This window comes from Pinus tabuliformis, chromosome 7 (genome assembly GCF_031772625.1).
Source record: "Pinus tabuliformis cultivar Carrire ecotype Pingquan chromosome 7, CPIR1, whole genome shotgun sequence".
Classification (NCBI taxonomy): domain Eukaryota; kingdom Viridiplantae; phylum Streptophyta; class Pinopsida; order Pinales; family Pinaceae; genus Pinus; species Pinus tabuliformis.
In genome coordinates, this window is record NC_142293.1 from 234,279,149 (window position 1) to 234,302,768 (window position 23,620).

The 23,620-nt window shown below is 39.6% G+C and overlaps 1 protein-coding gene across 1 annotated transcript; it reads right to left on the reverse strand.

Annotated features, from left to right (window-relative positions):
- Positions 1-6,786: 6,786 nt before the first annotated feature.
- LOC149246712 (uncharacterized) lies at positions 6,787-8,010 on the reverse strand. Its single transcript, XM_089442329.1, has one exon. It carries the CDS (start codon positions 8,008-8,010, stop codon positions 6,787-6,789), a length of 1,224 nt encoding a protein of 407 aa, XP_089298455.1.
- Between the last annotated feature and the right edge of the window lie 15,610 nt (positions 8,011-23,620).

The window sequence follows — 23,620 nt, forward strand, 5'->3', positions numbered from 1 at the left end:
TTAAATTCCAAATTTTTATTTCATCATTTTTCATCATTAAAGTTATTAACAATATTTATCATCTCAACAAACTGAGGTAACTAAGAAAAATGACCAAATCAATCTCAAACATATTTAGCATATTTAAAATGATTATATTAATATTATATGTATTTACATATTATTGATAAAATTAATCAGATGTCTTGTTGTCTCTCCCAGAGACAGGCTTGGATTGCTTACAAGACTAGTGCCTGGGCACATCTAAATTTTATGTACCTCATATGATCCTCAGGAAACCGAAGGCATCATATGCATCTTCTACACATAGTAATTAGAGATATACAAGTATACGCATAACAACATGGGTTGGCTCCTTCATCCAAGGATATAAGCCATGTATTTCTGGTATCCTTTCACATATACAACTCACAAGAATAAGGAAAAAACAAGTGGAGGCCGAGTAATCAAGGACTTACGGTTTAATCAGATTTTACAGAATAATGAAAGAAGAGAAAGAGAATAATAAATCATAACATAGAGCTTGAAACATCAAGATTTTTATACTTATTTGAGCTAAAGATAGACAGGTGGATGTAAGAAGAGTGAATGTTATGATTTCAGGAAGCACACATTTAAATATATAATCTCGGACTTGCATACATGCATATGTATTAACTAGTTAACACCAATAAATCTATAGGAATATAAGAGATATTTTTGGCAGCTAGAATTGCTTGAAATCAGAGAGGAAGTGCGAACATAATGGAAGTTTAACAGAGAAACAACATACTATAATACTCGAACATGGGAATCACCACTGTTTCATTCATATTAAGAAAGATGTAGATCTGGAATCCATACAACTTCAAAAGCACATACAATTTTTTCCTAGAATTCAAAGCCTTTCTTCAATGTTTCTTCCTCCCTTTTATAATGAGAGGGAGGGTAACAAAATTAGTTACATAAATATCTTTAGGTGGAAATTTACAACTGTCTGTATGAATGGATGTCTCAGCATAAATGCTCTAACTATTACAGCAGGGAGATTCCTTTCTTGAAAGAAAAATAGAATAACAATACAGTGATCAAAACAAAAAAACAGAATTAATCCATCGCAACTGAAATGATGGTTTCTGGAAATATCTTCATGCCACTCTTTTTTGCTGGCCTTTGGTCCTGGCATGTTCCTACTAAGTCATGGTTAATCCTCTCTCAGTAGGTTCCAGGTCACTCTCAGTCTTTAACAGCCTCTGAAATAGCTGCCAACTCATACGCCTTTTTAACTTTATGCTAGATAATATCGGTGGCCTGAAAATTTTGGTGTCGTATTTCATGGAGTACCCAGGAGCGTTTTGAACATTGGCCTTTTAACACAGGAACACCATGAAACAGGTGAGCTCGACTTACCTTTACATCGTTGGGAATACAACCCCCTTTCACTTCTTCTTTTATGTGATCGAAGGCTTGAACTGAGCGCTTAGTCCTTTGGGTGCTAAGGCTTTCAATTGTCTCGCGGGGGCCTTTTCCTTTGTTACCTGGAAAACCTTTAATAACCCCTTACACTGCATCAGCTGATATCCCAAATGCAAGAACCTTATGAAATACAGCCTATGGAAGATTGTATCTTGTCTTAAACTATTTTAGTCCTTCCCCGGAGATACAACATTATATCGCAGATCGACCCCCCTGAGTTCTTGGAGTATGCAGTGACTGCATGCCTGCGATGACAACCAATTTGTGGGATTGTGATATCGACCCTCGGCATCAAGAACCGCTGATAATATTTAAGTGTGAGCCCCGAGAATCTGTCGATAGCCGATTGCGATTTTCCCTCCATACTTAGCCATTTTTTGGTTTGTTGGGATTTTCCAAGGTAGACCTTCAAAATGCTTTATCTTCTGCTCCAGGAGTCCATTTTTGGACTTCCATATACAGCCGGAAATCTCTTTCTGATTACTACCCAATGGGGAGGGTATGATTCAACTCTGATATCTTTTGTGGACTGGGGAAAGGGCTCCAAACTTCACTGCTCTTGGGAAACTTTGACCATTTGAAACCCGCAATGCAGTGAGTGACAACATGTTCAATATATTTTCCTTGACCGCACACGATTAAACCCAACCTAAATCCATCTTAACTCTGGATCTATCAAGCACAGAGAGGGATCAAATCTCTAAAGGTGCAAATCTTTCCTCAAGTTTTGCACTCAAAAACGACGTTTGCACCTCGAGATATTTGGTCCCTCTCTCTCCACTTATAGAGCCTAAGGAAAGTATTATAGAGCAATAAATCCTTGTGATTAGGTGATTTCATTCAGAACAAAATTGTTTACTATCTTGGGGAGTCTACCCTAGTATTATTGACATCTCTTATTATCCTAAATATTTTTGTTTTTGTTTGCTTCCTTCATGTTCTTTGTTGTTGTGCAAGCACATTTGGGTTTGATTTACTCCCCTTGGCTTGAAACCTGGTTAGGTTTCATTTGATTTTGTGTTTCAAAGTATATTGCTAGATAGATGTTGATTCAAAGCTAATTACAGAGTGTTTGGCCTTAGGGATGCTTATTAACTATTATTTTTTTTTTTAACAGAATCGGTTACTTTTGTATTATAAAAACCAACAGGAACAGAATTCTAGTACATAAATATAGTAAATTTGAGAGATGAGGTTCAAAAACGGGTTCGCAGACCCTGTTTCCTCATTGCTACTTCTAATATGACTGAAAGCAAAGTAGTAACGGCTATATTGCCGTACATAAGAACCGCCAATCCAACAAAATTTACATTCCATGGCTCCTAGGAAAGTTTCTGAGTGGCCGAATCGTCAGGAAGAGGTTCTTTCCTGGCGCTAGCTTTAGTTGAAGTCTCTGCTTGGAAACTCTGAGTGAGAGAACGGATATGCTCGATGGCTTCCTCAAGATGACTACATCTCTCCTTCAACGCCTCGATCTCTGCCTTGCGCTTCTCTAGCTTCTTTCGTTTCGACCTGCTGTCAGCCTGGTAGTCATCCTTTAGCTCATTAAAATGTTTAACCAAGCGGTTGATCATGAATGTGTGCGTTTTGCACATAGTGCACTCGCTGTTGTTGAAGATCCTTTCTAAGGGGTTGTTGGCCTGCTCCTGGGCATTTGGCTGGTCCTGTTGATCCGCCATCTTGGTGGTCTGAGTAAAGGTATCAGCAATTTGAGGAAGGGAAGCGGTATGAGAGAGAGGATAAGCCAGAGAAGGAGGGAGCGGAGCAGCACAGGGAGGGATGAAATAAGATGGGAGCTGAGGGGCTCGATGGGCTCTGCTGAAACCAAAAAACCACCAGTTAGCAAATTTTAAAATAACAGGGATGAAATCGGAGGTTACCACATTCAGGGGACGAGGATCAAGCTCCCGATGATTGCAAGCCGCTTCAGGAGGGAGCCCACGCTTGATAAGAACGCACTGAGGAGTCCAGGCAGCGCAGAGGAGTGAGAGGTCGCTGAGGCCCGGGCTGCTATAAATAGGATGATGGGGGTTCCTTAATCGCTTGAACCAGTTCTGGGAGGGACGGCTCTTGACATGACTGAGATCCTCAGGATAGATCTTACAGCGTACGAAGATGGTACCGAGGTGGTGATCCGGCATGTTGAGGCAGAGAACGACTGCTGAGGATGCCTGATAATCATGGTAGTGGCTGTTTGATATGGAGTGGATCGGTGCAGGGGGGCGGATCTGATTTATGGAGTACTGGTTAGAGCAGTCGAGAGGATTTTGCAGGGGATAAGGAGATTCGATGGGATACCAATTTCGAGGAGTGTGCGGTCTGAGGTGACTCGGCTGGAGGAGCTTATGGGATGGCATTGTCATAGACATCATTGTTTTCTCTGACCTGACCTGTCCGTCTACTGATTGCTTTGTTGGCCTGTTCATCGGCCTCTGCATTGTTTCCCCTTAGTACGTGCTTGAAGATGGCCCCGCTGATTTCCTTGATATTGTCCATAACCCTGTATTTGATGCTGTTCAAAGCCATTTGATTGAAGTCCCTTCCAGAAACCATGGCCGCTATAATGATAGTTGAATCTCCCATAATTAACAGGTTTTGAAGACCAAGTTTTCTTGCAATAGAGGTCCCCAGAAGGAGGCTGTAGGCCTCTGCCTTATTATTAGACATTGATCCCAATCCCCATTCATAGGTTACTAATGTTTTACCTTGGGGGTCTTTAATGATTCCTCCAGCTCCTGCTTGGCCCGGATTATGCTTTGAGGCCCCGTCAAAATGTAAGGAGGGCCTCCCTTGCTTTTGTATCCAATCTCTAATTTCTTCTTTCGTCCCTCTCAACTTCCAATCCGAGTTTCCTTTGCCTGTGCTTACTGTTTTTTGTATTCTTACTTCATATCTGAATTTTCTCATCCACTCTGTTTCTCTTGGGTCTCCCGAATTTGTATCATCCTGGGTTATTCCATTCGCCTCAATGGTCTCTGAGATGAGCGTGATTGTTTTTGCTATTGTGCTGGATATGCTGGGGACCTTGTTATTGAAAATGCACTTGTTTCTGGCGTTCCAAATCTGCCAGCACAGGTTTGAGGGAATGCTGTTCCACAACCTTTTAGCCAGGGACTTGCCTTTTTTGGGGAGGGGATAGCTATTTCCCCAGTTTTTCTGCAAGAGAGCCATCTGAGTGGGGAGATCGCCTATGATCAAAGGGCTAGTAATGATCTTCCAGCAAGTCCGCGCAAAGGGGCACTCAAGAAAGAGATGACTGCAGCTTTCTTCCGATGCCCTACACAAATAGTAGATTAAGGGGCCATGTATGCCCTTTTTCCTTAGATTTTCCGTTGTGAGGATTTTGCTGTTGAGGAGGGTCCAATTAAAGAATTTTACTTTTGGGAGGCTTTCAATTTTCCAAGCCACTTTGTGGAGAGGCCAGTTGTTTATTGCTGAGGTGCTTTGGAGGACTCTATAACCCTCTTTGACTGTGTAGCTTCCACCATTGGAGTCCCAGACACATTTATCTTCTCTCATTCTATTAATGGGGGCGGATCCTATGAGAGAAATCTTGAGATCAGACCAAAGGTTCTTAAGATCATTGGGAGGGGAGATAGACTTCCAGCCGATCCAACTGTTTTGGTCCCAGGAGGATATCTCATAGAGTGTCTTGAGATTTCCCTCTGTCATCCACCGTTGCAGGGGCCTGAGATTTATGAGGGCTTCCCTTGCTTCTGATCCCATTATTCTGTCTGCCCATATGTTGATGTTTCTACCATTGCCCGGGACTCTTGAGATGCAGGCTTTGAAGTGAGGGAGAATTTTTTTGATAAGCTTCCAAACCGGGGTGCACTGTCTGTCAATGATGGATTCTGAGAGAATGTTGGAGTTGGCCCCATTCAAGTATTTCTTTTTGATAATCTCTATCCACCAAGCCCCCTTTTCATTGAGAATTCTCCATATCAATTTGAAGCCCATGGCCATGTTTGCTAGTCTTGGGATTCTTATTGCAAGGCCTCCTTTTTCGAAGGGTAAGATGACCTGTTCCCACTTAACAAGGCTGAATTTTTTTGATTCCTGCCTGCCTCCTTGCCATAAGAAGCTCCTAATGATAAGTTCCATATGTTTGTGAATGCTTGCCGGAGCAAGGGTGGTTGCAAACTGATAGATTGGGAGGGCTGAAAGGATGGCTTTGATGAGAATTGTTCTGCCTGCCAGGTTAAGCCAAGACACCCCCCAGCTCTGAAGCTTCCCTCTCAGCTTCTCAATTATCTTGATCCAGATTTCGGTTTTGACCTTTTCCTTGGCTAAGGGTAACCCCAAGTAAGTGAAGTGTGTCCAGTTCCTTTGAGCCGGGATTTCCAAGATTGTGGAGATTCTTTGAATGATATGCCTGGGGACATTCCATGTATAGATCATGCACTTATTATTGTTTAACTTACCTCCAGATGCTTGAAGAAAGAGTTCCAGCGTGCTCTTGAATCTCCTAGCCATGAGGCTGGAAGCGCCTCCAATTAGAAGAGTGTCGTTAGCGAAGAGGGAGTGATTTATTCCCTTGGTTCCCCAAACAATTGTGACCCCTGTTATCTCTTTTAGCCTGCACAAATTCTCCAGGTGTATGCTAAGAGTTTCAGCCATGATGATGTAGAGGAAGGGAGAAAGCGGGCAACCTTGCCTCAAACCCCTTGAGCTTTTAAAGGAATTGCAGGGCCTGCCATTAATGAGGGGAGCTGTCCAAGTGAGTGAGATGCATTCCATGACCCAGTTGATGAAGATCTCGGAGATGCCAAATTTCTTTAGGGTTGCCTGAAGGAATTGATGATTGACACGATCAAAGGCATTCGCCATATCAAGCTTGATGATCATGCCCCTTTCCTTCCTGTTTACGCTGCTGTGAATTGCCTCCTGGATAAGGATAACATTGTCCGTTATTTGTCTTCCAGGAACGAAGCCTCCTTGGTTCTCAGAGATAAGGGAGGGGAGGATCTTTTTTAATCTGTTAGCTAGGATTTTAGTGATGACTTTGTAGGAAACATTGCACAGAGATATTGGCCGGAATCTGTCAAAGGTTTGGGGATTAGGATCTTTGGGAATGAGGGCTAAGTGGGAAGATTTGATGCTGCTGCCCATTTTGCATTTCATAAAGAAATTCTTAGCCATTCTGATGTAATCCTTTTTGATAACTTCCCAATGATTTCTATAAAAGGCCACAGTGAACCCATCTGGCCCCGGAGCCTTGTCCATAGCCATGCTAAAGATTGTCCACTCGATTTCCTCTGTCATGATTTCTTTCTCCAAATCAGCATTTTGGGCTTCTGAGATTTTATTTTCAATTATGCTAAGGAAATCTTAGTTATCAATATGATGAGGATCAGCTGTTAGGAGATCGCTGAAGTGCTGGGTCGCTGCATCCTTTATTTCCTCTTGTTCTCTGAGTTCCCTTCCTTCCATCATAATTCTCTCTATTTGATTCCCTGCCCTCCTGAGCTTAAGGCAGTTGTGAAAAAAAGAGGTGTTTTTGTCTCCCGCTTTGAGCCAAAGACAACGAGACTTCTGCCTTTGCTCTTCTTCCTCCTTTCTATTCTGTTTGTACAGCTCTTTATATATTTCGTTTTCTTTTGCTTGATCTTCTTCTGTGTCCTGACTTCTTTCTTTTTCTTGGCTCCATTGTTCCAGCTTTGCCTGGAGTTCAATTCTTTTTTTGCCTTCCTCTGTTGCGTGGTTTTTTGCCCAATGCTTAATGGCAATTCTGAGAGACTTGAGCTTAGCTTCCCAGATGTAATGAGGAGATCCCACTACCTCTTTTGCCCATTGTTCCTTGATTAGTTTTCTGAATTCTTCGCTGCTGTCCCAGGCCTTATTATATTTAAAAGGGATCGGTCCCATATTTTTTCCTTTATCAAGAGTCAAAGCCACTGGCTTATGGTCTGAAATGTAACCTTGGATTATTTTGCTTTGGATATTTGGGTATCTTGCCACTGTTCTCTCTTGGATGAGAATTCGATCTAACCTCTCTTTTATGTTATTGCTGCCTCTTCTCTTATTGGACCAAGTGAAGCGTCCATTTTGCGGAGGGATGTCCACTAAGTTATGGGCTTGAATAATTTCTTCTAAACATTCTCTTGAGGGATCAGCAAAGAAGTTTCCTCCTAGCTTCTCATCAGCATTTCTTATAAGGTTTAGATCTCCTCCAAGGAAAATGTTCCTTCCCTGCACATTCAAAAGATCCGAGGTGATTGAATCCCAACATGAAGCTTTGTCTCTGTAATGGTTGGGGGCATAGATGTTGTATATTGAAAAATCTTCTTTCGAGGCTGTATTTTGCATGTCTGATCTTATCCACCATCTATTCTGCATTTGACCTTTGAGATTCCATTTGTTTTTGTCCCATAATGTCCTAATGCCCCCTGAGGCGCCTACTGCGCTTAGTGCTATTCCTTCATAACTTCTGTTTTTCTTTATATGATTTTGAAATTCTTGGTCCGTGATTTTGGTCTCCTGAAGAAGGAGGATGTCTGGGTGTTCAGCTTTGAGAAGATCTCGGACTGCATTTGCTTTTAGGGAGGAGCCCATCCCCCTACAATTCCAGGAGACCAAAATCATCATTTACCTTGTTTGTTGTGAGCCCCGCTTTTCTCTTTCATTTTTTCCCCACTTCCTTTAGTTTTGTCCAGGTATGTTTCCATTGGTTGCTGGGTCCCAGTGGCCATTTCCTTTGCAGCGTTTTCATCCCTTATCTCTTTATTTGACTTCCTTCCAACTTTTCTGGGGGGGTCGGTGGAGTGGTTGTTTTCCTTTGATTTGTTCCTAGTTAAGATTCTTTCTATTGTCGGGGGGGGGAGGGCTGGGGGGAGGCGATATGGGAGGGGGTTACCAAGGGGCCTCGCGGGGATGGTGGCGGGGATGGGGGATCCTCTGCAGACAAGGATTCGAAAGGGTTAGAGGAGGAGGGGAAGGAAGGGCCAGATCCAGAGGGTTGGGAGGAGGGGAAGGAATTTTCCAGGGGGGGCTTAGAGGAAGGACCAGGAGGGGGGTTTGATTTTTTCTTTTTGACTATTTCCCAAGCTTCTTCCGGAGCTTCTACATTGCCTTCAGATACATTTGATTTAGATTTGCTACATCTATTGGTGAAATGCCCATATTCGTGACATACCTTGCACTTGAAGGGCAGCTGCTCGTAGTCCACTTGCTGTATGTGCGTCCACTAATCAACTTTGAGTTTGATTGCTTCCGGTGGTCCCTTACCGAGATCGACTTCAACACATATCCACGCACAGGCATGCATGTTCTCCTTGGGTTTGGATCTGTCGATATATTTTCCGACGGCATTGCCAATGGCCTTCACAGATTCGTCCCCCCAGCAATGAAGCGGCAGATGGGGCAGGCGAACCCAGACGGGGACAGCGCTGGGTACATCCATCTCAGGGTCGAAGTCAGGGGTCCATCTGTTAAGATAAAGGCCTCGAGAGTCCATGAAATAGGGGCCGTTTCTGAAGATGAGGTTACGATCCTCCATTGTTTCAAACAGGAAGGTGTAGAACCCCCTCCCGCAAAACCTGATTGCGATTTTCCCTTGCACTATCGAGTTCCAGTTTCTCTCGACCCATTTTTGGACTGAACGAGGAGAAGGCCACAATCCCGTGAACTGTCCTACCAGTCCTCTTTCTGCTAATGCAACTGCTGCTCTCCTCGGAAGGGAAGGGGGGAGCGAGACTTCCAGAATTTCATCTAACTTCTTAATGAATTTAGAGGCTGTAGGGCGAATTTTGTTTGCTGCATTCTCAGGGATAAGAGAAGCGAAAGATTTTTCCAGGTCATCCGGATCCTGAGACGAAGGGTTCATTTCAGGCATTGAAGGGGATCAAGGGATGGAACCGGAGGGGTCCCTGGTGAAGGGAGAGGGCAGAGGCCCGAAGGATTGAGAAAAGAGGGCAGGAGGCCCCAGACCGAGAGGGGATCAGCAGAGCGCGGGCCTAGCAGCGGCGCTGCCAGGCACATGCGCGCGGGGGGGATCAGGTTAGGTTAGCGAAGCTCGAAGTAGGATCGCCAGAGCTCGAGCAACTCTTTTCGTCCTCTTCACAATGTTTTATTATTCCGCTTATTAACTATTATTAATGTACATCAAAGACTTTGTTTAACCACTATTTAGTCAAAATTTGTACCTATAATTTGATTTTTGTAGGGTTGTTCTCTTAGGACTTGTTTTGAGTTTTTATGTTTGTGTTGCCTCTATGTTTTTCAGTTAAGATCTATCTCAGATCTTATTGAGAACTATTTCTTTGATTTAGATCAAGTTTCTTTCTTATTTAAGGGCTTCTTTTCAAGTTGTTTTGCTTTGTTTTTCGAGGGATTTTCCCTCATATCTTGTTGTCATCTTTTAGATCTGTGCTCCCTATGATTATATCAGTTCATATTTATTTTAAATCTACATTAGAGATTTTTTCTTGAAGTGGATCTTATTTATTCTCTAATTTTGGTGTTTCCATTGTAGGGTTTTGCTTGAGTTTGTTTGTTTTTAGTGGCATTCTTATTTTTGGTTCGATGCGGTTGTGCAAATTTGGACCTGAGAGGTACTTATTATATTCAGAGAAATCTCTTTTGTTTCCATTACTTTCTTGTCTTCACCTTGACTTAGGGTTAGGTTTTTTAGCCATTGTAGATCATTGTTTATGCTTGATTTTTCTATCCACTAAACTATAGCCATAGAGTTTCTTTGCACTTCCTCTTGTTGTTTATCAATTTTCCTTGATTGCTTTTGAGTGGTCTTTTATTTGCAAAGCCAAGTTTGGGATTTTGAGTGCTTGGTGTACTTCCGTTGTAGATAGCTCTAATGCTATGCGAAACTTTTGATACCTAGAAGGTGTTACGAACTTAGTTAATTATTCTGATTACGTATACATGTCAAAATTAATTTATCAACTAGAATTACTCAATAAAAACATGAACAAAACCATTCATAAAATAAAACTTTTAGTGGAGCACACAAGAAACCAATCACATAAGTAACACACCTGTTTTTGACAAATGACCCCAGAAAAGCCCCAATGTTGGGAAAACCAATCTTTGGTTGGGTGTGGAGCTTGCTTACCTTCTTGATTCAAATGTATTATTTTAGTTTTGTTTGGTTCTCATCCCCGATGGGGGACGTGTGGGGGGGTATTCCCCAAACTAGTGCCACTAGGGGGGTCCAACGGGGGGTGGAAACAATTATTTGGAGCCCCACCTCTAGATGGTGTCTGGGGACAATGCCTCTGAAGCAAAAAATCAGATAAAAATTTCCTTGTAAAATACTGTAATTTTGTAGTCAATATAGTCATTCATTAGGCAAAAGGTATGAAGGTAGAATTTCTGTTAATCTAGGGTTTTTTTCCTTAGAAGGAAACCCTTGGTTTATATGAGGTTATTTTATTGTATATGACCATGATTTTGTGTGAGAAAAAGGGAGGAGAGTTTGTGAGAGTGTAGAGGAAGTTATAGCGAATTTTTTATAGGATGCATCCCTTTAGTTTGATAGATAATATAAAAGGAAGGACTAGTTATTCCTCCATGGATGTAGCCCAAATTGCGTGAACCACATCTATCTGTGTCTCTCTTGTTTTATTCTTTTCTATCTTTTTGTTTCTGCATTATTTTATGTGTTACATTCCTCTGTTATTTGATTTATAATATTGTATTGTCATGAGGACTAGTTGTCTTGTAACTATAATGTATTGTGTCATGCCATGCATAGTTGAGTCAAGGTCTAAGCATTGAAGTGTCTATGTTTTAATCTTCCTCATGAGGACTTTACATTGAGGATTGCTACATGTGTAGGTTGATGCTGATTTTGTATCAAGAGAGTGTGGATGGCGTTTGTATTGTAAATCATTCACCAATCCTGATGGTTACACAAGATGAATTTGTCAATAATTTTATGCCCAGAGGTTGTGCTTAAAAAGTATGGTTGAATGGTTGCTGCTGTTGATTTTGGTTGCATCTATTGTTAATGATGCTATGTTGTGTTTCTTTCTCTTCACAACTGAAGTTTATGTTTTTGTATGTTATTATTATGGTGATGGATCTATGATATGTGATTGATTGCAAGAGGATGGATAATGGTATATTAGTGGAAATTATCATGTGTTGATGGAGAGATGCTACTAGAAATTATTTTTATAGCGTTATGATGTTAATGCTTCTAATTATTGATGATGAAATTTATTAGTGTTGAAATGTGTTGTTGATGACAAGGATTGAGTGGTTGGATTTTTGAGGGTCGTTTATGCTCTTTTTGGTTTACGGATGTTTATTCCTTGATGTTGAACATGGTTTCTACTGCTAATAGTGAATTTGTAGAGATTAATGAGGGTTATCATATTTCAACCATGTATGGGAAATTGTATGCATTGTTATAACATTGTAATTTTAGTGTTATAGCCTTGTACTCTCATTAGGAAGCCTTGTATCATTATTGTTTATCATTTGGTTAGTTGGTTGATTGGTCTTTGTGCTTACATGCATAGAGGAGAGAGCGATCATAGTGTTGTCCATATAAATTTCAACCTTATCATTAATCAAATGAGAAGATATGCTTCATATTTTCCGTTGGAAGGTATCATGTGCATTGCAGAGGCCAAACAGAAGAACAAGATATCTGAAGGTGCCCCTTTGTTAGGTGAAGAGCCTCTTCTCCTAGTCCTCTACATAGATCTGAATATGATTATACCTACTAAAACCATCAAGGAAAGAGGAAAACAATTTCCTTGGTAGTGTATGCCAGATCTGACTAATAAATGGTAGAGGAAAATGGTCATTTTGTGTTGCTTTATTCAGTTCACGATAATCTACACAGATTTGCAAGTTGCAACTTGCCATTCTTCTTTGGGACAATCAAATTAATTCATCAATTTATAAATATATTATTGACCTAAATAACAACTACAAACATTGATAAAGATAAAAATACAATGAGAGATAATTGAATGTTCATTTAACTATGGAGTCAACTTCATTGAGGTACAACTAAACTTTGATATAATAACATTTTAAGAGTTTAAAGGGATATTTAAAAAAAATAATTTATGATTAAATAATCAATGGAGACTATCCATATGATTCAACTCATGCATAATGAATGAAGTCTATTATTACCTCACGCCATAATAATATTCTAGTCATAGAATGCACTACCATGGTCAAGTACGATCATTCTATTTTACCGAAATATAACATATGAAATGGTGACATTTATCCATCTCATTTAATTTCAATTCCCACTATGACTCCCTATGGGTGACCTTTATCACTGGAATTTAGGTTTGATATGAAATATAAAACCATATGTTTCAACAACAAACCTTGTTTTCTCTCTACACCTTATAATAGTTGCATGTAGGCACTACATATGAGAATGAATGAATACATAAGAAGGAAGACCACATGTAAATACTAAACTAGAAGATCCATCTCTATAATTGAATACCAAATTTAATGCCACCCACTATTACCTTGTTAGCTCTACCTATAACTAAGTAAAGGATTTCTTTGAAAGAAGAAAGATAAAAAAATCAATAAAATGGTATTGACAAAATGCCTAAAAGAAGGTTGAAAGCAAAAAACTGAAAATTGGATTGAAAACAAAATTGGAAACTCTATCAAGCAGACCAGTAGAAGAATTGATGTTTTTTGAAAAAAAATTAAGAAAATATTACTATTTTGTTTTAGTAAGGGTATCTAATAGTGTCAAATATATTTATGCATTGGAAACAATAATTTCATTGATTTAAAATTGTGGTTGAGATCTAGTCATGGCATTTCGGAAAGGACATGAAAGGAAAGAGTATAAAGCCTTGATTTGGTAAAATTGTGAATATGGATAATTTCTATAATGCATGGAAAATAAATTCTCCCAAGTTTTTTATGACATAAACCTCAACCAATTTTAGCATAATTTGACACATCTCTTATTTCTTGTAGTAATGGAATCTTGAAACATATATTCTATGGTTCCCCTAACAAATCAAACTTAGTTCGTGGAGTTGTTTTCACTATCGATAGTGTTTTTGAATATGGGGAATAACAACTTGGATGTTCGTTGGGATGGAAACGACCACATGAGTTGGATGGAAATGACCACATGTGTTCACTTGTTACTCTAGGATTCTTAGTATTATAGAGCCCTCTTTTTCTTCATAATCATTTTTCACTTCAACGTGTGAGGGAGGCTCATCCTCTACTTGTTTTGTGATTAATGGTGGGCTTTGTGGGTGAAGTATCTTCCTAGACCTATGTTGTAGATCATTGCATGAAAGAAGACCGGCGTCATGTTTTCTTGAGTGGTTCTTTCATAGTGGAGGGCCTATTAAATAAAGGAAAGAAGATGATCATGAGAGAAAAAGCACTAGTGAAAAATTTAGAGAGAAAAATCGACATTGAGTAGAGTCAGATCCAAGTAGTTAGGCATTGAAGGTGGCTAAGATTTGGGAAGGAGATGAATAAAAAACAACAAAAAAAGAGGATTATCTAACTTAGGAGGGTGCAAAGAGGGTGACAAAGAGCCAACTAGAAGGAACACAGAGGAAAGGGGAATAACCCAAGGGACAAGATCAAAGAGAGACTTCTTTGGCCCTAAAGCAAGATGAGTACCAAGAGGAATGCACTTGATGAGAATTTTGAGTGAGGAAATACCATAAAAGAGTCCAGAAATGAAAACAAAGACTAGATTATGGGTGCTACTTAAGTTAGAGCATATTGGGAGAAAATATACATAAGTAATCAAACAGTAGAATGAGCAATCTTAATTCATGCAAGAGGAACCATATTGGGAAGCTGCATTAGGAAGGTCAAGCCTACAAGGGGAATGGAATAGTTAGGAAAAGCATATTCTTCAGTTAATCAAATGGAAATTTCCTTCATTGCAACAACTCCAATCCATGTGGAAGGTTCATTCTTTTCTGGAGTCGCTAATTCTTGCCAGGATAGAAAAAACGTCCTAGTGAGAGCTCGAGGGGGAGAGCTGATAGGACACCCCAATTATAATTAGGGAGAGCCAAGGATTGTGTTTCAGTAGCACAACCTAGAATCCAATAGCATAATAATAGAATTGAGCCATGACAAGGGATATAATAAACCACAATATAACTCATTAGGGATTCCCACAACTAGAGACCATACGGGCTATCTAGAAGAGTGATTATCTGTTGAGAATGCAACAAGATGATGGAGCTTAGTGGAAAGGAGTCGCCTTCACTAAGTGGGCCCGCAGGAAAATTATGGCGCAAAGTCTATTTTTAGACTATGTCTATTTTTAGACATATGGATCATGGTCTATGAGTTGCAGGATGCTGTTTATGGATGATTGGGCATGTTGAGAAAAATAGATGGACTTCTCTTTTTGGATCACAGCAGGAGTGATCAGAGTCTATTTTTAGACTACTAGTCAAAAATAGAAAAGTCAAATATTATTGTCTCATAATAATAGCTAGACTATAAACTTTATCTTATTCTCTTGGAGCACTTTAGTTTGAGCTACAGATGTGGCACATGCAGCTGTCAGAAGGAAATATGTTTTCTTTGTGATTCAGTTGAGCTATTGCATGCAGGACTTCAGTTAGAACTCAAGCAGTTGAGTTTGGTGGAGTTGATGGAGTTGTGTTCAGTTTGACTTGGTTGAACTAGTTGTAATTAGTCTAACTGCAAATAGACTAGTGATGAGTTGTGTGAATTAATTATTAACTCATAAAGCAACTAAAGAATACATCAGTTAACTCAGTTGCATGTCAGTGCATGTACAGTTCAGTGGAGACAGGTGTTAGAGGTTGAGATTGCTATAAGTTGTGACTATAGTTGTGCATAAGATCTTGCACAATCAAAGGATTGAGTATGCATATGAGAATTGCATATTCCCAGTGATATAGCTTGTGCTCACGTGATTTCCAGTCTGAGTGATTTTCCAAGGTAAATAGAACTTGGAACGAGTTTGGAATAATTCATTCTCTTGCAAGATTGTGCAGTGGAGGCAGGCAAAGAAGCGGGGGAGATTTGGAGATTAGATCTGAGCTGTATTGTGTGTAACAAGTGGAGATAGTACTGAGTACTTGTGAGGAGTATTGTACTATGTAATGTCACATGTTCTCAATCATTAATATACAGATAGTGTGGGGTTTTTAGCTGTAAGATTTCCCTGGGATACATACTGTGTTAATGTGTGCATGCGATTGATGTTTCATTGTTTTTGATGCTGCTAAATTGATGATCAACATAGAGGAGCGTATGTATTGTGCATGTATTCCGCAATAGTGCATGATCAGGATAATCTCTGTTGAATAAGTGTCATATTATTCAAAATTTCTACATTATCATTCAAAACTGGAGACCATATGGTCTATCTAGAAGAGCGGTTATTTCCACATTGCCCAACCTCTTAGCTATGTGAGGTGGTGGAACCCCTGCCCCTTCCCCCCACCTTTTTCTCCATAAACACCCCATTCCAAACGGATGTATTTGTCTACATGAGCTACCAACATGTATCATTAAGAGGGGAGTCCTCTAGGAGGTTCAAAGTGGAGGACAAGGCTAGCTATGTGACTAAACTTCCATGATCAACAAACATATCAATGAGTATATCTCTAATAATTAGTAATTTCATAGTTTTATAGATTAGTTTGAACAAATAAATGTTTTGAGTTTTTTAGAATAAGTTTGATATCAACTATTTATTATGCATCTTATTTAATATTATTTTGAATTAAAAATTATAATTAATGACAATAACATCACACTAAATATGATTGTGTGGAGAGACACTTTGCAACCTAGTATAGGGGAGATGGATTGATGCCTCAGATGAGATATTGTAGTGAAGCACTAAATCAGAAAATAGTAATAATAATAATAACAAAATACAATTTTAGCTAGATTAAAAAAGTAATAAAAATTAGTAATAAAACAAGTTGATTCAATTAAATTTGCTATATCATTTTTTTATTATTTTTTTTAAATATGAAGAATTTATTTAGGAAAATGCATACACATATAACATTAAAATGATGATTAATATTGGTAATCATAATATTAGAGAACTTCACATTTAAATTGAGTCAGTATTTTTTTTTAATACTTTATACATTTATATTTCAATTTAATTTTGTAATACTTACAAACACATTAATTCATCAATTTATGAATATATTGTTGACCTATATAACAACTACAAACATTGATAAAGATAATAATACTTTGAGATATCATTGAATGTTCATTTAACTCTGGAGTCAACTTCATTGAGGTACAACTAACCTTTGATATAGTAACATTTTAAGAGTTCACAAGGATATTAAAAAAAAATGATGATTAAATAATGAATGGAGACTATCCTTATGATTCAACTCATGCATAATGAATGAACTTTATTATTACCTCATGCCATAATAATATGCCTATTATAGAGTGCATAGACTCCCAATGGTTTCTTATGGTTCAACAACAAATATAATAGTTGCATGTGGACACTACATCTGAGTATGAATGAAGATGTAAGAAGGAATGCTTCATGTAAATACTAAACGAGAAGATCAACCTCTATCATTATTACACTAATAATTGTCCTAACTATTATATGAATATTATTATTTAATACATAGTTATTACTACATTATAGCCTTAGTTGTAATATACGATTGGTTTTAATTTTGCAAAGTTACTTGTTGAAAACAAATTCTTAATGAAAATAAAATTGAACACACAAATTTACATGGATACTTTCCCGAGGAACCAAAAATGAGTATTATAGAAGATTTTTAATTATATTGTTCTTTACAATATCAAAATATAGTATGTATAGATCATCACATCCATAATCAAATCCATTAACCTTGTATTAGAATACAAGGACAATTCGAGAACCAAAAATAAAAAACCATGGTTCAATTAACCTTGTATTAGAATACAAGGACAATTTGAGAACCAAAACTAAAAACCATGGGTTGAAACAGTAGACCATTAAAAGCTAAAATTATGTGTGGAAATTTGCTAAAACCAATGTGCAATTTTAGCTTGAGGAACACACGTGATTTTTTTGAATAAATTCATTTTATCACGTAGAATTAAAAATAAATTAATTTAGCAATAGGTAGTTTAAATATAATCGAATAATTAAAAGATTTTATATAATCAAATAATTAAAACATTTTTTCTTTGGAAAGAGAATAGATTTGAAAACATTTCTAAAAACAAACATAAACTTTGAACAAAACAAAAAACTTTTGGATTGAAATTTTAAATTTGAAATGGTCATGTCTAAACACAAACACACACACTAATCCATAGTGGAGTTGCCAATCTTGTATGGTAGAATTTGGGTCATGTAATTCAAACCAAAAATATTCCATAGTTATGGATTGCTACACAAGCAAGAAGTCAAAATTGGAACCCACTCATCCCCAATGCATGTAAACATGTGATACAAGACTAAAGAGAAAAATTTAACCAAAAAATCGCTGCTAAAAATATTCACTTTAATTGTTAAGAGTCTTTATTTTAACTCAAATAAATAAACCAAAGGGCCAACTTAATATAATGTATAAATATCAATTTCTAAGACTAAAATGCATAATTAATGAGACCAAACATATATATATTACAATCAAAATATAATTAAACACTAAAGAGTAGTAATGTAACTATGGTGGAGGTGGTGGTCTGCCATGTCCATAACTTCCACGATTGGACATGGGGACATCAAACATTGGTTGGTTTAGTCCATAACTTCTTCCATGAGAAAAAGTAGGTGGTATCATGTCAATTGGGTGAGATAATATAGGACGTTCAGGAGGTGGTACCATCCCCATCCCAATTGGATGATATAATATAGGATGTTGAGGAGCTGGTACCATGCCAATTGGATGAGATAATGTATGACCTTTGGGAGCTGGTACTATACCAATTGGATTATATGATATAGGACCTTTGGGATTGCACATGGGGACATGGGCACGAGTTGTTGGTTCCATGTCAATTGGATTACGAAACTCGGAGAAATGAGACTCTTGCTATTTTCTTCTCTCATCTTTTTGTTGGGAGAAATGAAACTGTAGCTTTTCTCTTCTCTCCTCCTTTTGTTGGAGAAATGAGACTGTAGCTTTGCTCCTCTCTCATCTTTTTGTTGAGCCAAAGCAACATAAAGAGATAATCTAGGACATTTGGGATTGCACATGGGGACATGGGCAAAAGCTGTCGGTTCCATGCCAATTGGATTAGACAACGGGGAGAAATGAGAGTGTAGTTTTTCTCTTCTCTCCTCTTTTTGTTGAGAGAAGTGAGACTGTAGCTTTTGTTGTGGGGAAAAATGCCTATGCAGGATGATCCTATCCACCTAAGGTGTGACAGTACCTTAGCAACAAACGAACACAGCTACTTCGGCTTCTTCCTTTATGAAATATGAAAGAGAGGAGATTGGTAGACTTACCGTTATCTTTCGGTTGTCCCTCGATCTAGATCCTCTCCTCTTTGTGTGTCCACAGCTACTTGCCTCCTCGCTTTTGCTCCCACGAGATCACAAGAGAACATCTACTTGTGACAAGAGAACAGCTACATGCAACAAGAGAAGGACACAATACAAAGGCAAATATACATATTCATAAATGATTCAGGATTAGAAGTAAATCAAATACGCTAATGAAAATCATACAATAAACACCAGCATATAGGAAAGAACCAAGAAGCTTTATTGATTGATAAACAAGGTTCAGGAAGAGATACAACCCAAAGGGCTCCAACCCAGCATCTCCTTCCCAGCATAATAGAATTCCTTCTTCAGCCCCTTTCAAAGCATAAACACCCAATGATCTAACCACAAACCAACAACAATTCTTTGCAAATACAATATTCCAGCCTCCCATGACCTCCTGAGAGAGATCTATATATAGGAGTTTTGGAGAAAGGATGAGTCAGCTTGAGGCTGGCATGGAGCTGACTAGTGTCCTCTCCCACTTCAGTTCTTGAGTCCACTTGGAGGTTCTTGCTTCCACTTGGAGATTTGGAACCTCTTACTCATCACCAGTCGAATTCTCTGATCCAAGTGTCATTTTGGAAGCTTCCTGGGCATTGACACCTTGAGAAATGAGTCTGCCACTTGTCCAGTTACGCTCAGTGCAGGTAGCCTTCTTTGCAGTTGACATTCAGCGCAGGTAGACAGTGGAGCAGTTGACATTCAGCGCAGATGCTCAGTGGAGCAGTTGACATGATCCAGAAATGGCCTGTTTTTGAGTGTTTTCAGGTGGAGAACTTTTGTGAATTGCTGTGGTTTGCTGGCCTTGTCCCTCTAGGGGTAGGAACAACATGTTTAGGGACTTTGGATCCCTTAATTATTGACATTTCATGCTCAGTGATGTAAGGCACAAAAATGTCTATAACAGTTGCCCCCTAAAGTATGAGGCCATTTATCGGGTGAAATGCTTTATCCAGGGGAGTCCGAAGTTCATCCATTTGCTGGGAGGAGACCTGTAATAAGATACAATACAATACATTATGATTCATACAGCTTTCATGATCTAGCTGAGGCGGGCATTCCCATGCTCAGCTTTATAAATACGTTTTGGTACATAGAACAGACGATCGTCTAATGGTAGACTGATAATTTTGGCGAAACTATCATCCTTTGAGTAGGATGATCATCTGCTGCAATGATGTACATGTCAAATGTCTTTATATTTCCTGAATATATATCGCAGCCCGGATGGATGGAACTAGATCCGGGGTCTTCAATCTCGTTCGATCTTCACTCTAAGTACAAGTCGATCCATGTGAGAATTGCGCTGAAGTCGAACATGGAAAGACATCACTTGATTACCGGTCAATGATGTAAACCGTTAACAAGCACGAGAGGAATCATCGATCATGATAATGACCCTCAAGGTACTGCAGTACAATTCACGTGGTGTGAATAAAGGACTTGGCGTCGAACACCACGCAAAATCTTCTGGTCGAAGGTCATTGATGTGTACCTGTCGCCGGAAGTGAGAAACTTGCCATTGAGGCATGCAAGCTTCAAAGTACTGAAGGGGGTGTTCCTAGATCAACTTCTTGGATAATGAGCTGATGTCGACAAGAAGCGATCCGTCAAAGGAGGGCCTTAATGAATCCCACATCAATGACACGGAACGAAGCTAATGATTTTAATGGAGGTGAAAACGATCTGTAATATATGATTCAGGGTGGCGGTCATGAAACGGATGAAGGATAATGTATGGCAGTGGATGGGACCTGGTTGACTCTTTCTGAACGACTTCTCTTGAACATCTGGCGACACTGATGCGATGGATTGGTAGCATTACCCCAAATATGGATGGTGTGGCAAAGACCATGGTGATGTGACCGGTGAATGAAACAACCCAACCCGATGTGGTACGGAGGAAAAGTGTCATGTTCAAGAGCGACCTGCTACCATCAAAGACTTCTTGATTTTTCCCAATTTTTCCCCAGTCATTGCTGACCAGTACCTCTTTATTTTTGTCAAGCTTGAGGAGGATAACATATGCTTGTTCTATAACCTGCCCTTCGGGCAAGCCCATCGCTATGTTTTAACGAGCCTAGCGATAGTGAAACTCGTTCTCGTCTAAAGACAAGTTTGTCGCTATTTAGTGATTTTAACGAGTCTAACGACAAAGAAAACTCGGTCCTTTTCATTTTTAGAGAGTCTGAAAAGGCACATAAAGTTAACTCCAAAATTCCTTTTTCGTCATCTAATCCCTTAAGTCCGAAAAAGTATAAAACAATACAGAAGGGATGAGTTTTCGATAGTTTTAACGAGCCGAACAAAACAAGCGCTCGATCTTTTTGTGCAATAATCCCTCAGGTCCAAAAAGATTAAAATCTAGAGGAGGGATAGCTCTTCCGGTCGTTTAACGAGCTGGAAGGCCAAAACTCGGCAATCTTTTCATATTTCAAGAGTCAGTTGAAAAGAGCTTAAACAAGACTCGTCTTCTGAGGAACGAGTGATGAACAGGCATAGCAGCTAATTCCAGGTACAGGTTGGAATTTTCCAATCACGGCAGTGTCACAAGGATGGCTAGGTGAAATCACTCGTCGCAGCTGTTCCTCAAAATGGGTAAACAATCATATGGAGGTAAACGATCGGCCAAATGAAAAGTGGAGGTGACGGTACACAAACACGACCAAGGCTTTTATGGTTGATCATGTTACATACTTCAATGGTTATTTACCGGGATGGGTTCATTTTTTAACGAGCTTGAATGCGCCAAAACACTGCTCAATCTTATGTTTATTTTTTAACGAGCATGAACTATGTGCTAAAACTGCTCGGATCTCGCTTTTCTATTTTTTAACGAGCATAAATTCCGCGGTAAAACTGCTCGATTATATGGTCAAATTTTGATTTTTTACCATTACTAGCTTTTCTCTTTTCAAGGATAGTATTGCATTTTCAATTGCTGCATCAAACTTAGTTAGAAATACATAATCATGAGATGAAAACCCTAATATTTTGCTTTGAACTACGTAAAAAGCCATTAAAAAGTGTTTTTACCTCTCATTTTACCATTTCATTTGCATTTGGTTTGTTGGAGCTTTGGAGGTGCCTCTTCCCCCTCGATTTTCATCAGCTGATTTCGGGAGATTCTGTGGACGATTCTCGGCGCCGTTTGGACCAGGTAGGAGCTAAACCCTAGCTCTTTCTTTTCATGGTTTGATTTTTCCATTCTGTGCCTGTTTTCCTGTTCTCCTGAGCCCCTGGGGTTTTGCTAGGGCGCTCTGCCATCAGCGCAGGTAGTCCATTCGAAACCTGCGTTGAATGTCAAGCTGCCTTAAGGTAGTTTGACCTTCAACGCAGGTAGGACACTTGCCAATTGCGTTGATCATAGAAAAACAGTCCTATTGCACAGTTTTTGATGAAATTTTGCCAGTTTCTCATCAAATCCAGGATCTTACTCATTCTCTTGTTTGTTTTGCAGGAACATTTGAGCAAAATGTCCCTTACATGGCGAGAACGAGAACATGAAGAAGAAGATATGATTGCTCTCCATGACCCTGTCACGGTGAACACTCTGCGGAACTGTGGCCTGCTGAAGTTTTTCCGTATCTCTAGCATGAGAGCACAGATTTCTTTGCTGCAGTATATGCTTGATGCTTGGGATCCCATCAACCAAGTATTCCAGATTAGGGGAAAATCCATCCCCTTGACCATAGTAGACATTTACTTCTTGACTGGGTTGTCAAGGCGGGGTGCCCCCGTTTCTTTGTCAGGTTCGGCCCGGGGGAATGACTCTGTGAGAGACTATGTTTGCCAGTACTGCAGGGAAGGTTCCCAGCTGAGCAGAGACGGCAAGGTTGTTATCCGTGAGATTACTGATAGGTCTCTCAGGTCCATTCTGTATACTATTGGTAGGATGGCCGGTAGTGCATCTCTACATGTTGCCAACAGGTCTTATGTGCAGCACGCCTTGGAGTGTTTCCAACCGAAAGTATTCAACTGGTGTGATGCAGTACTTGTTCAGATGAAAAGTCAATTGACCAAGGTAAAGGACGGGAAGCTGAAGAACTTTGGATTTGGTTCTATTCTGACTGCCTTCACCTTGGAGAAAATCCCACTGATGCAGCCTCAGTATATTGTACTCGACTTGCCTTCTCCGACCGAGCCACGCATGCAGAGGTGGGTCGATCACATGTCTAGGCATGCTGGTCAACCTCAGATTACTTTCACTGATGCTTTCTTCAGGTGGTTTGAGTGCCAGGAGATGGTATTTTCCGAGTATCCATATGTGGGTATGGATTTCCGAGGTGATCCGGATTTGGTGCTACCGGATGGCGAACAGTGGGGCGCTATTGGTAAACTCTTTGACCATATCACTGTTTACTATTTTTATTCACAATGTTGCTGTGCTTTATTCTGTCAAGACTTTTAATCAAACTTTTGGGTGCATGCAGATGTTGGTCCTGTTCGTCCAGCAATTCGTTCGAGACCGCCAGTTGCTGCCCCGGCAGTGGAGCCTGTTGGGAGAGTCATTCTTCGCGACCTTGACGACGCTGAGACCCTTACAGCTGTGCAGGAGCAGGTTGAGAGCCTTACTCTCGGTATTCCGGATGTACGGATCGATGAGTTACCTTTACAGTTGCAGCGGCATACTACTGGTGTGCCTAGACGATGGACTCGTCTCTTGCGCATGATTGCACAGGCCGTGACGTGCTATCA

Bases quoted from the DNA above. Each gene is read 5' to 3' on its own strand.
- LOC149246712 (XM_089442329.1), bottom strand. From the start codon at position 8,010: ATGGGCTCCTCCCTAAAAGCAAATGCAGTCCGAGATCTTCTCAAAGCT.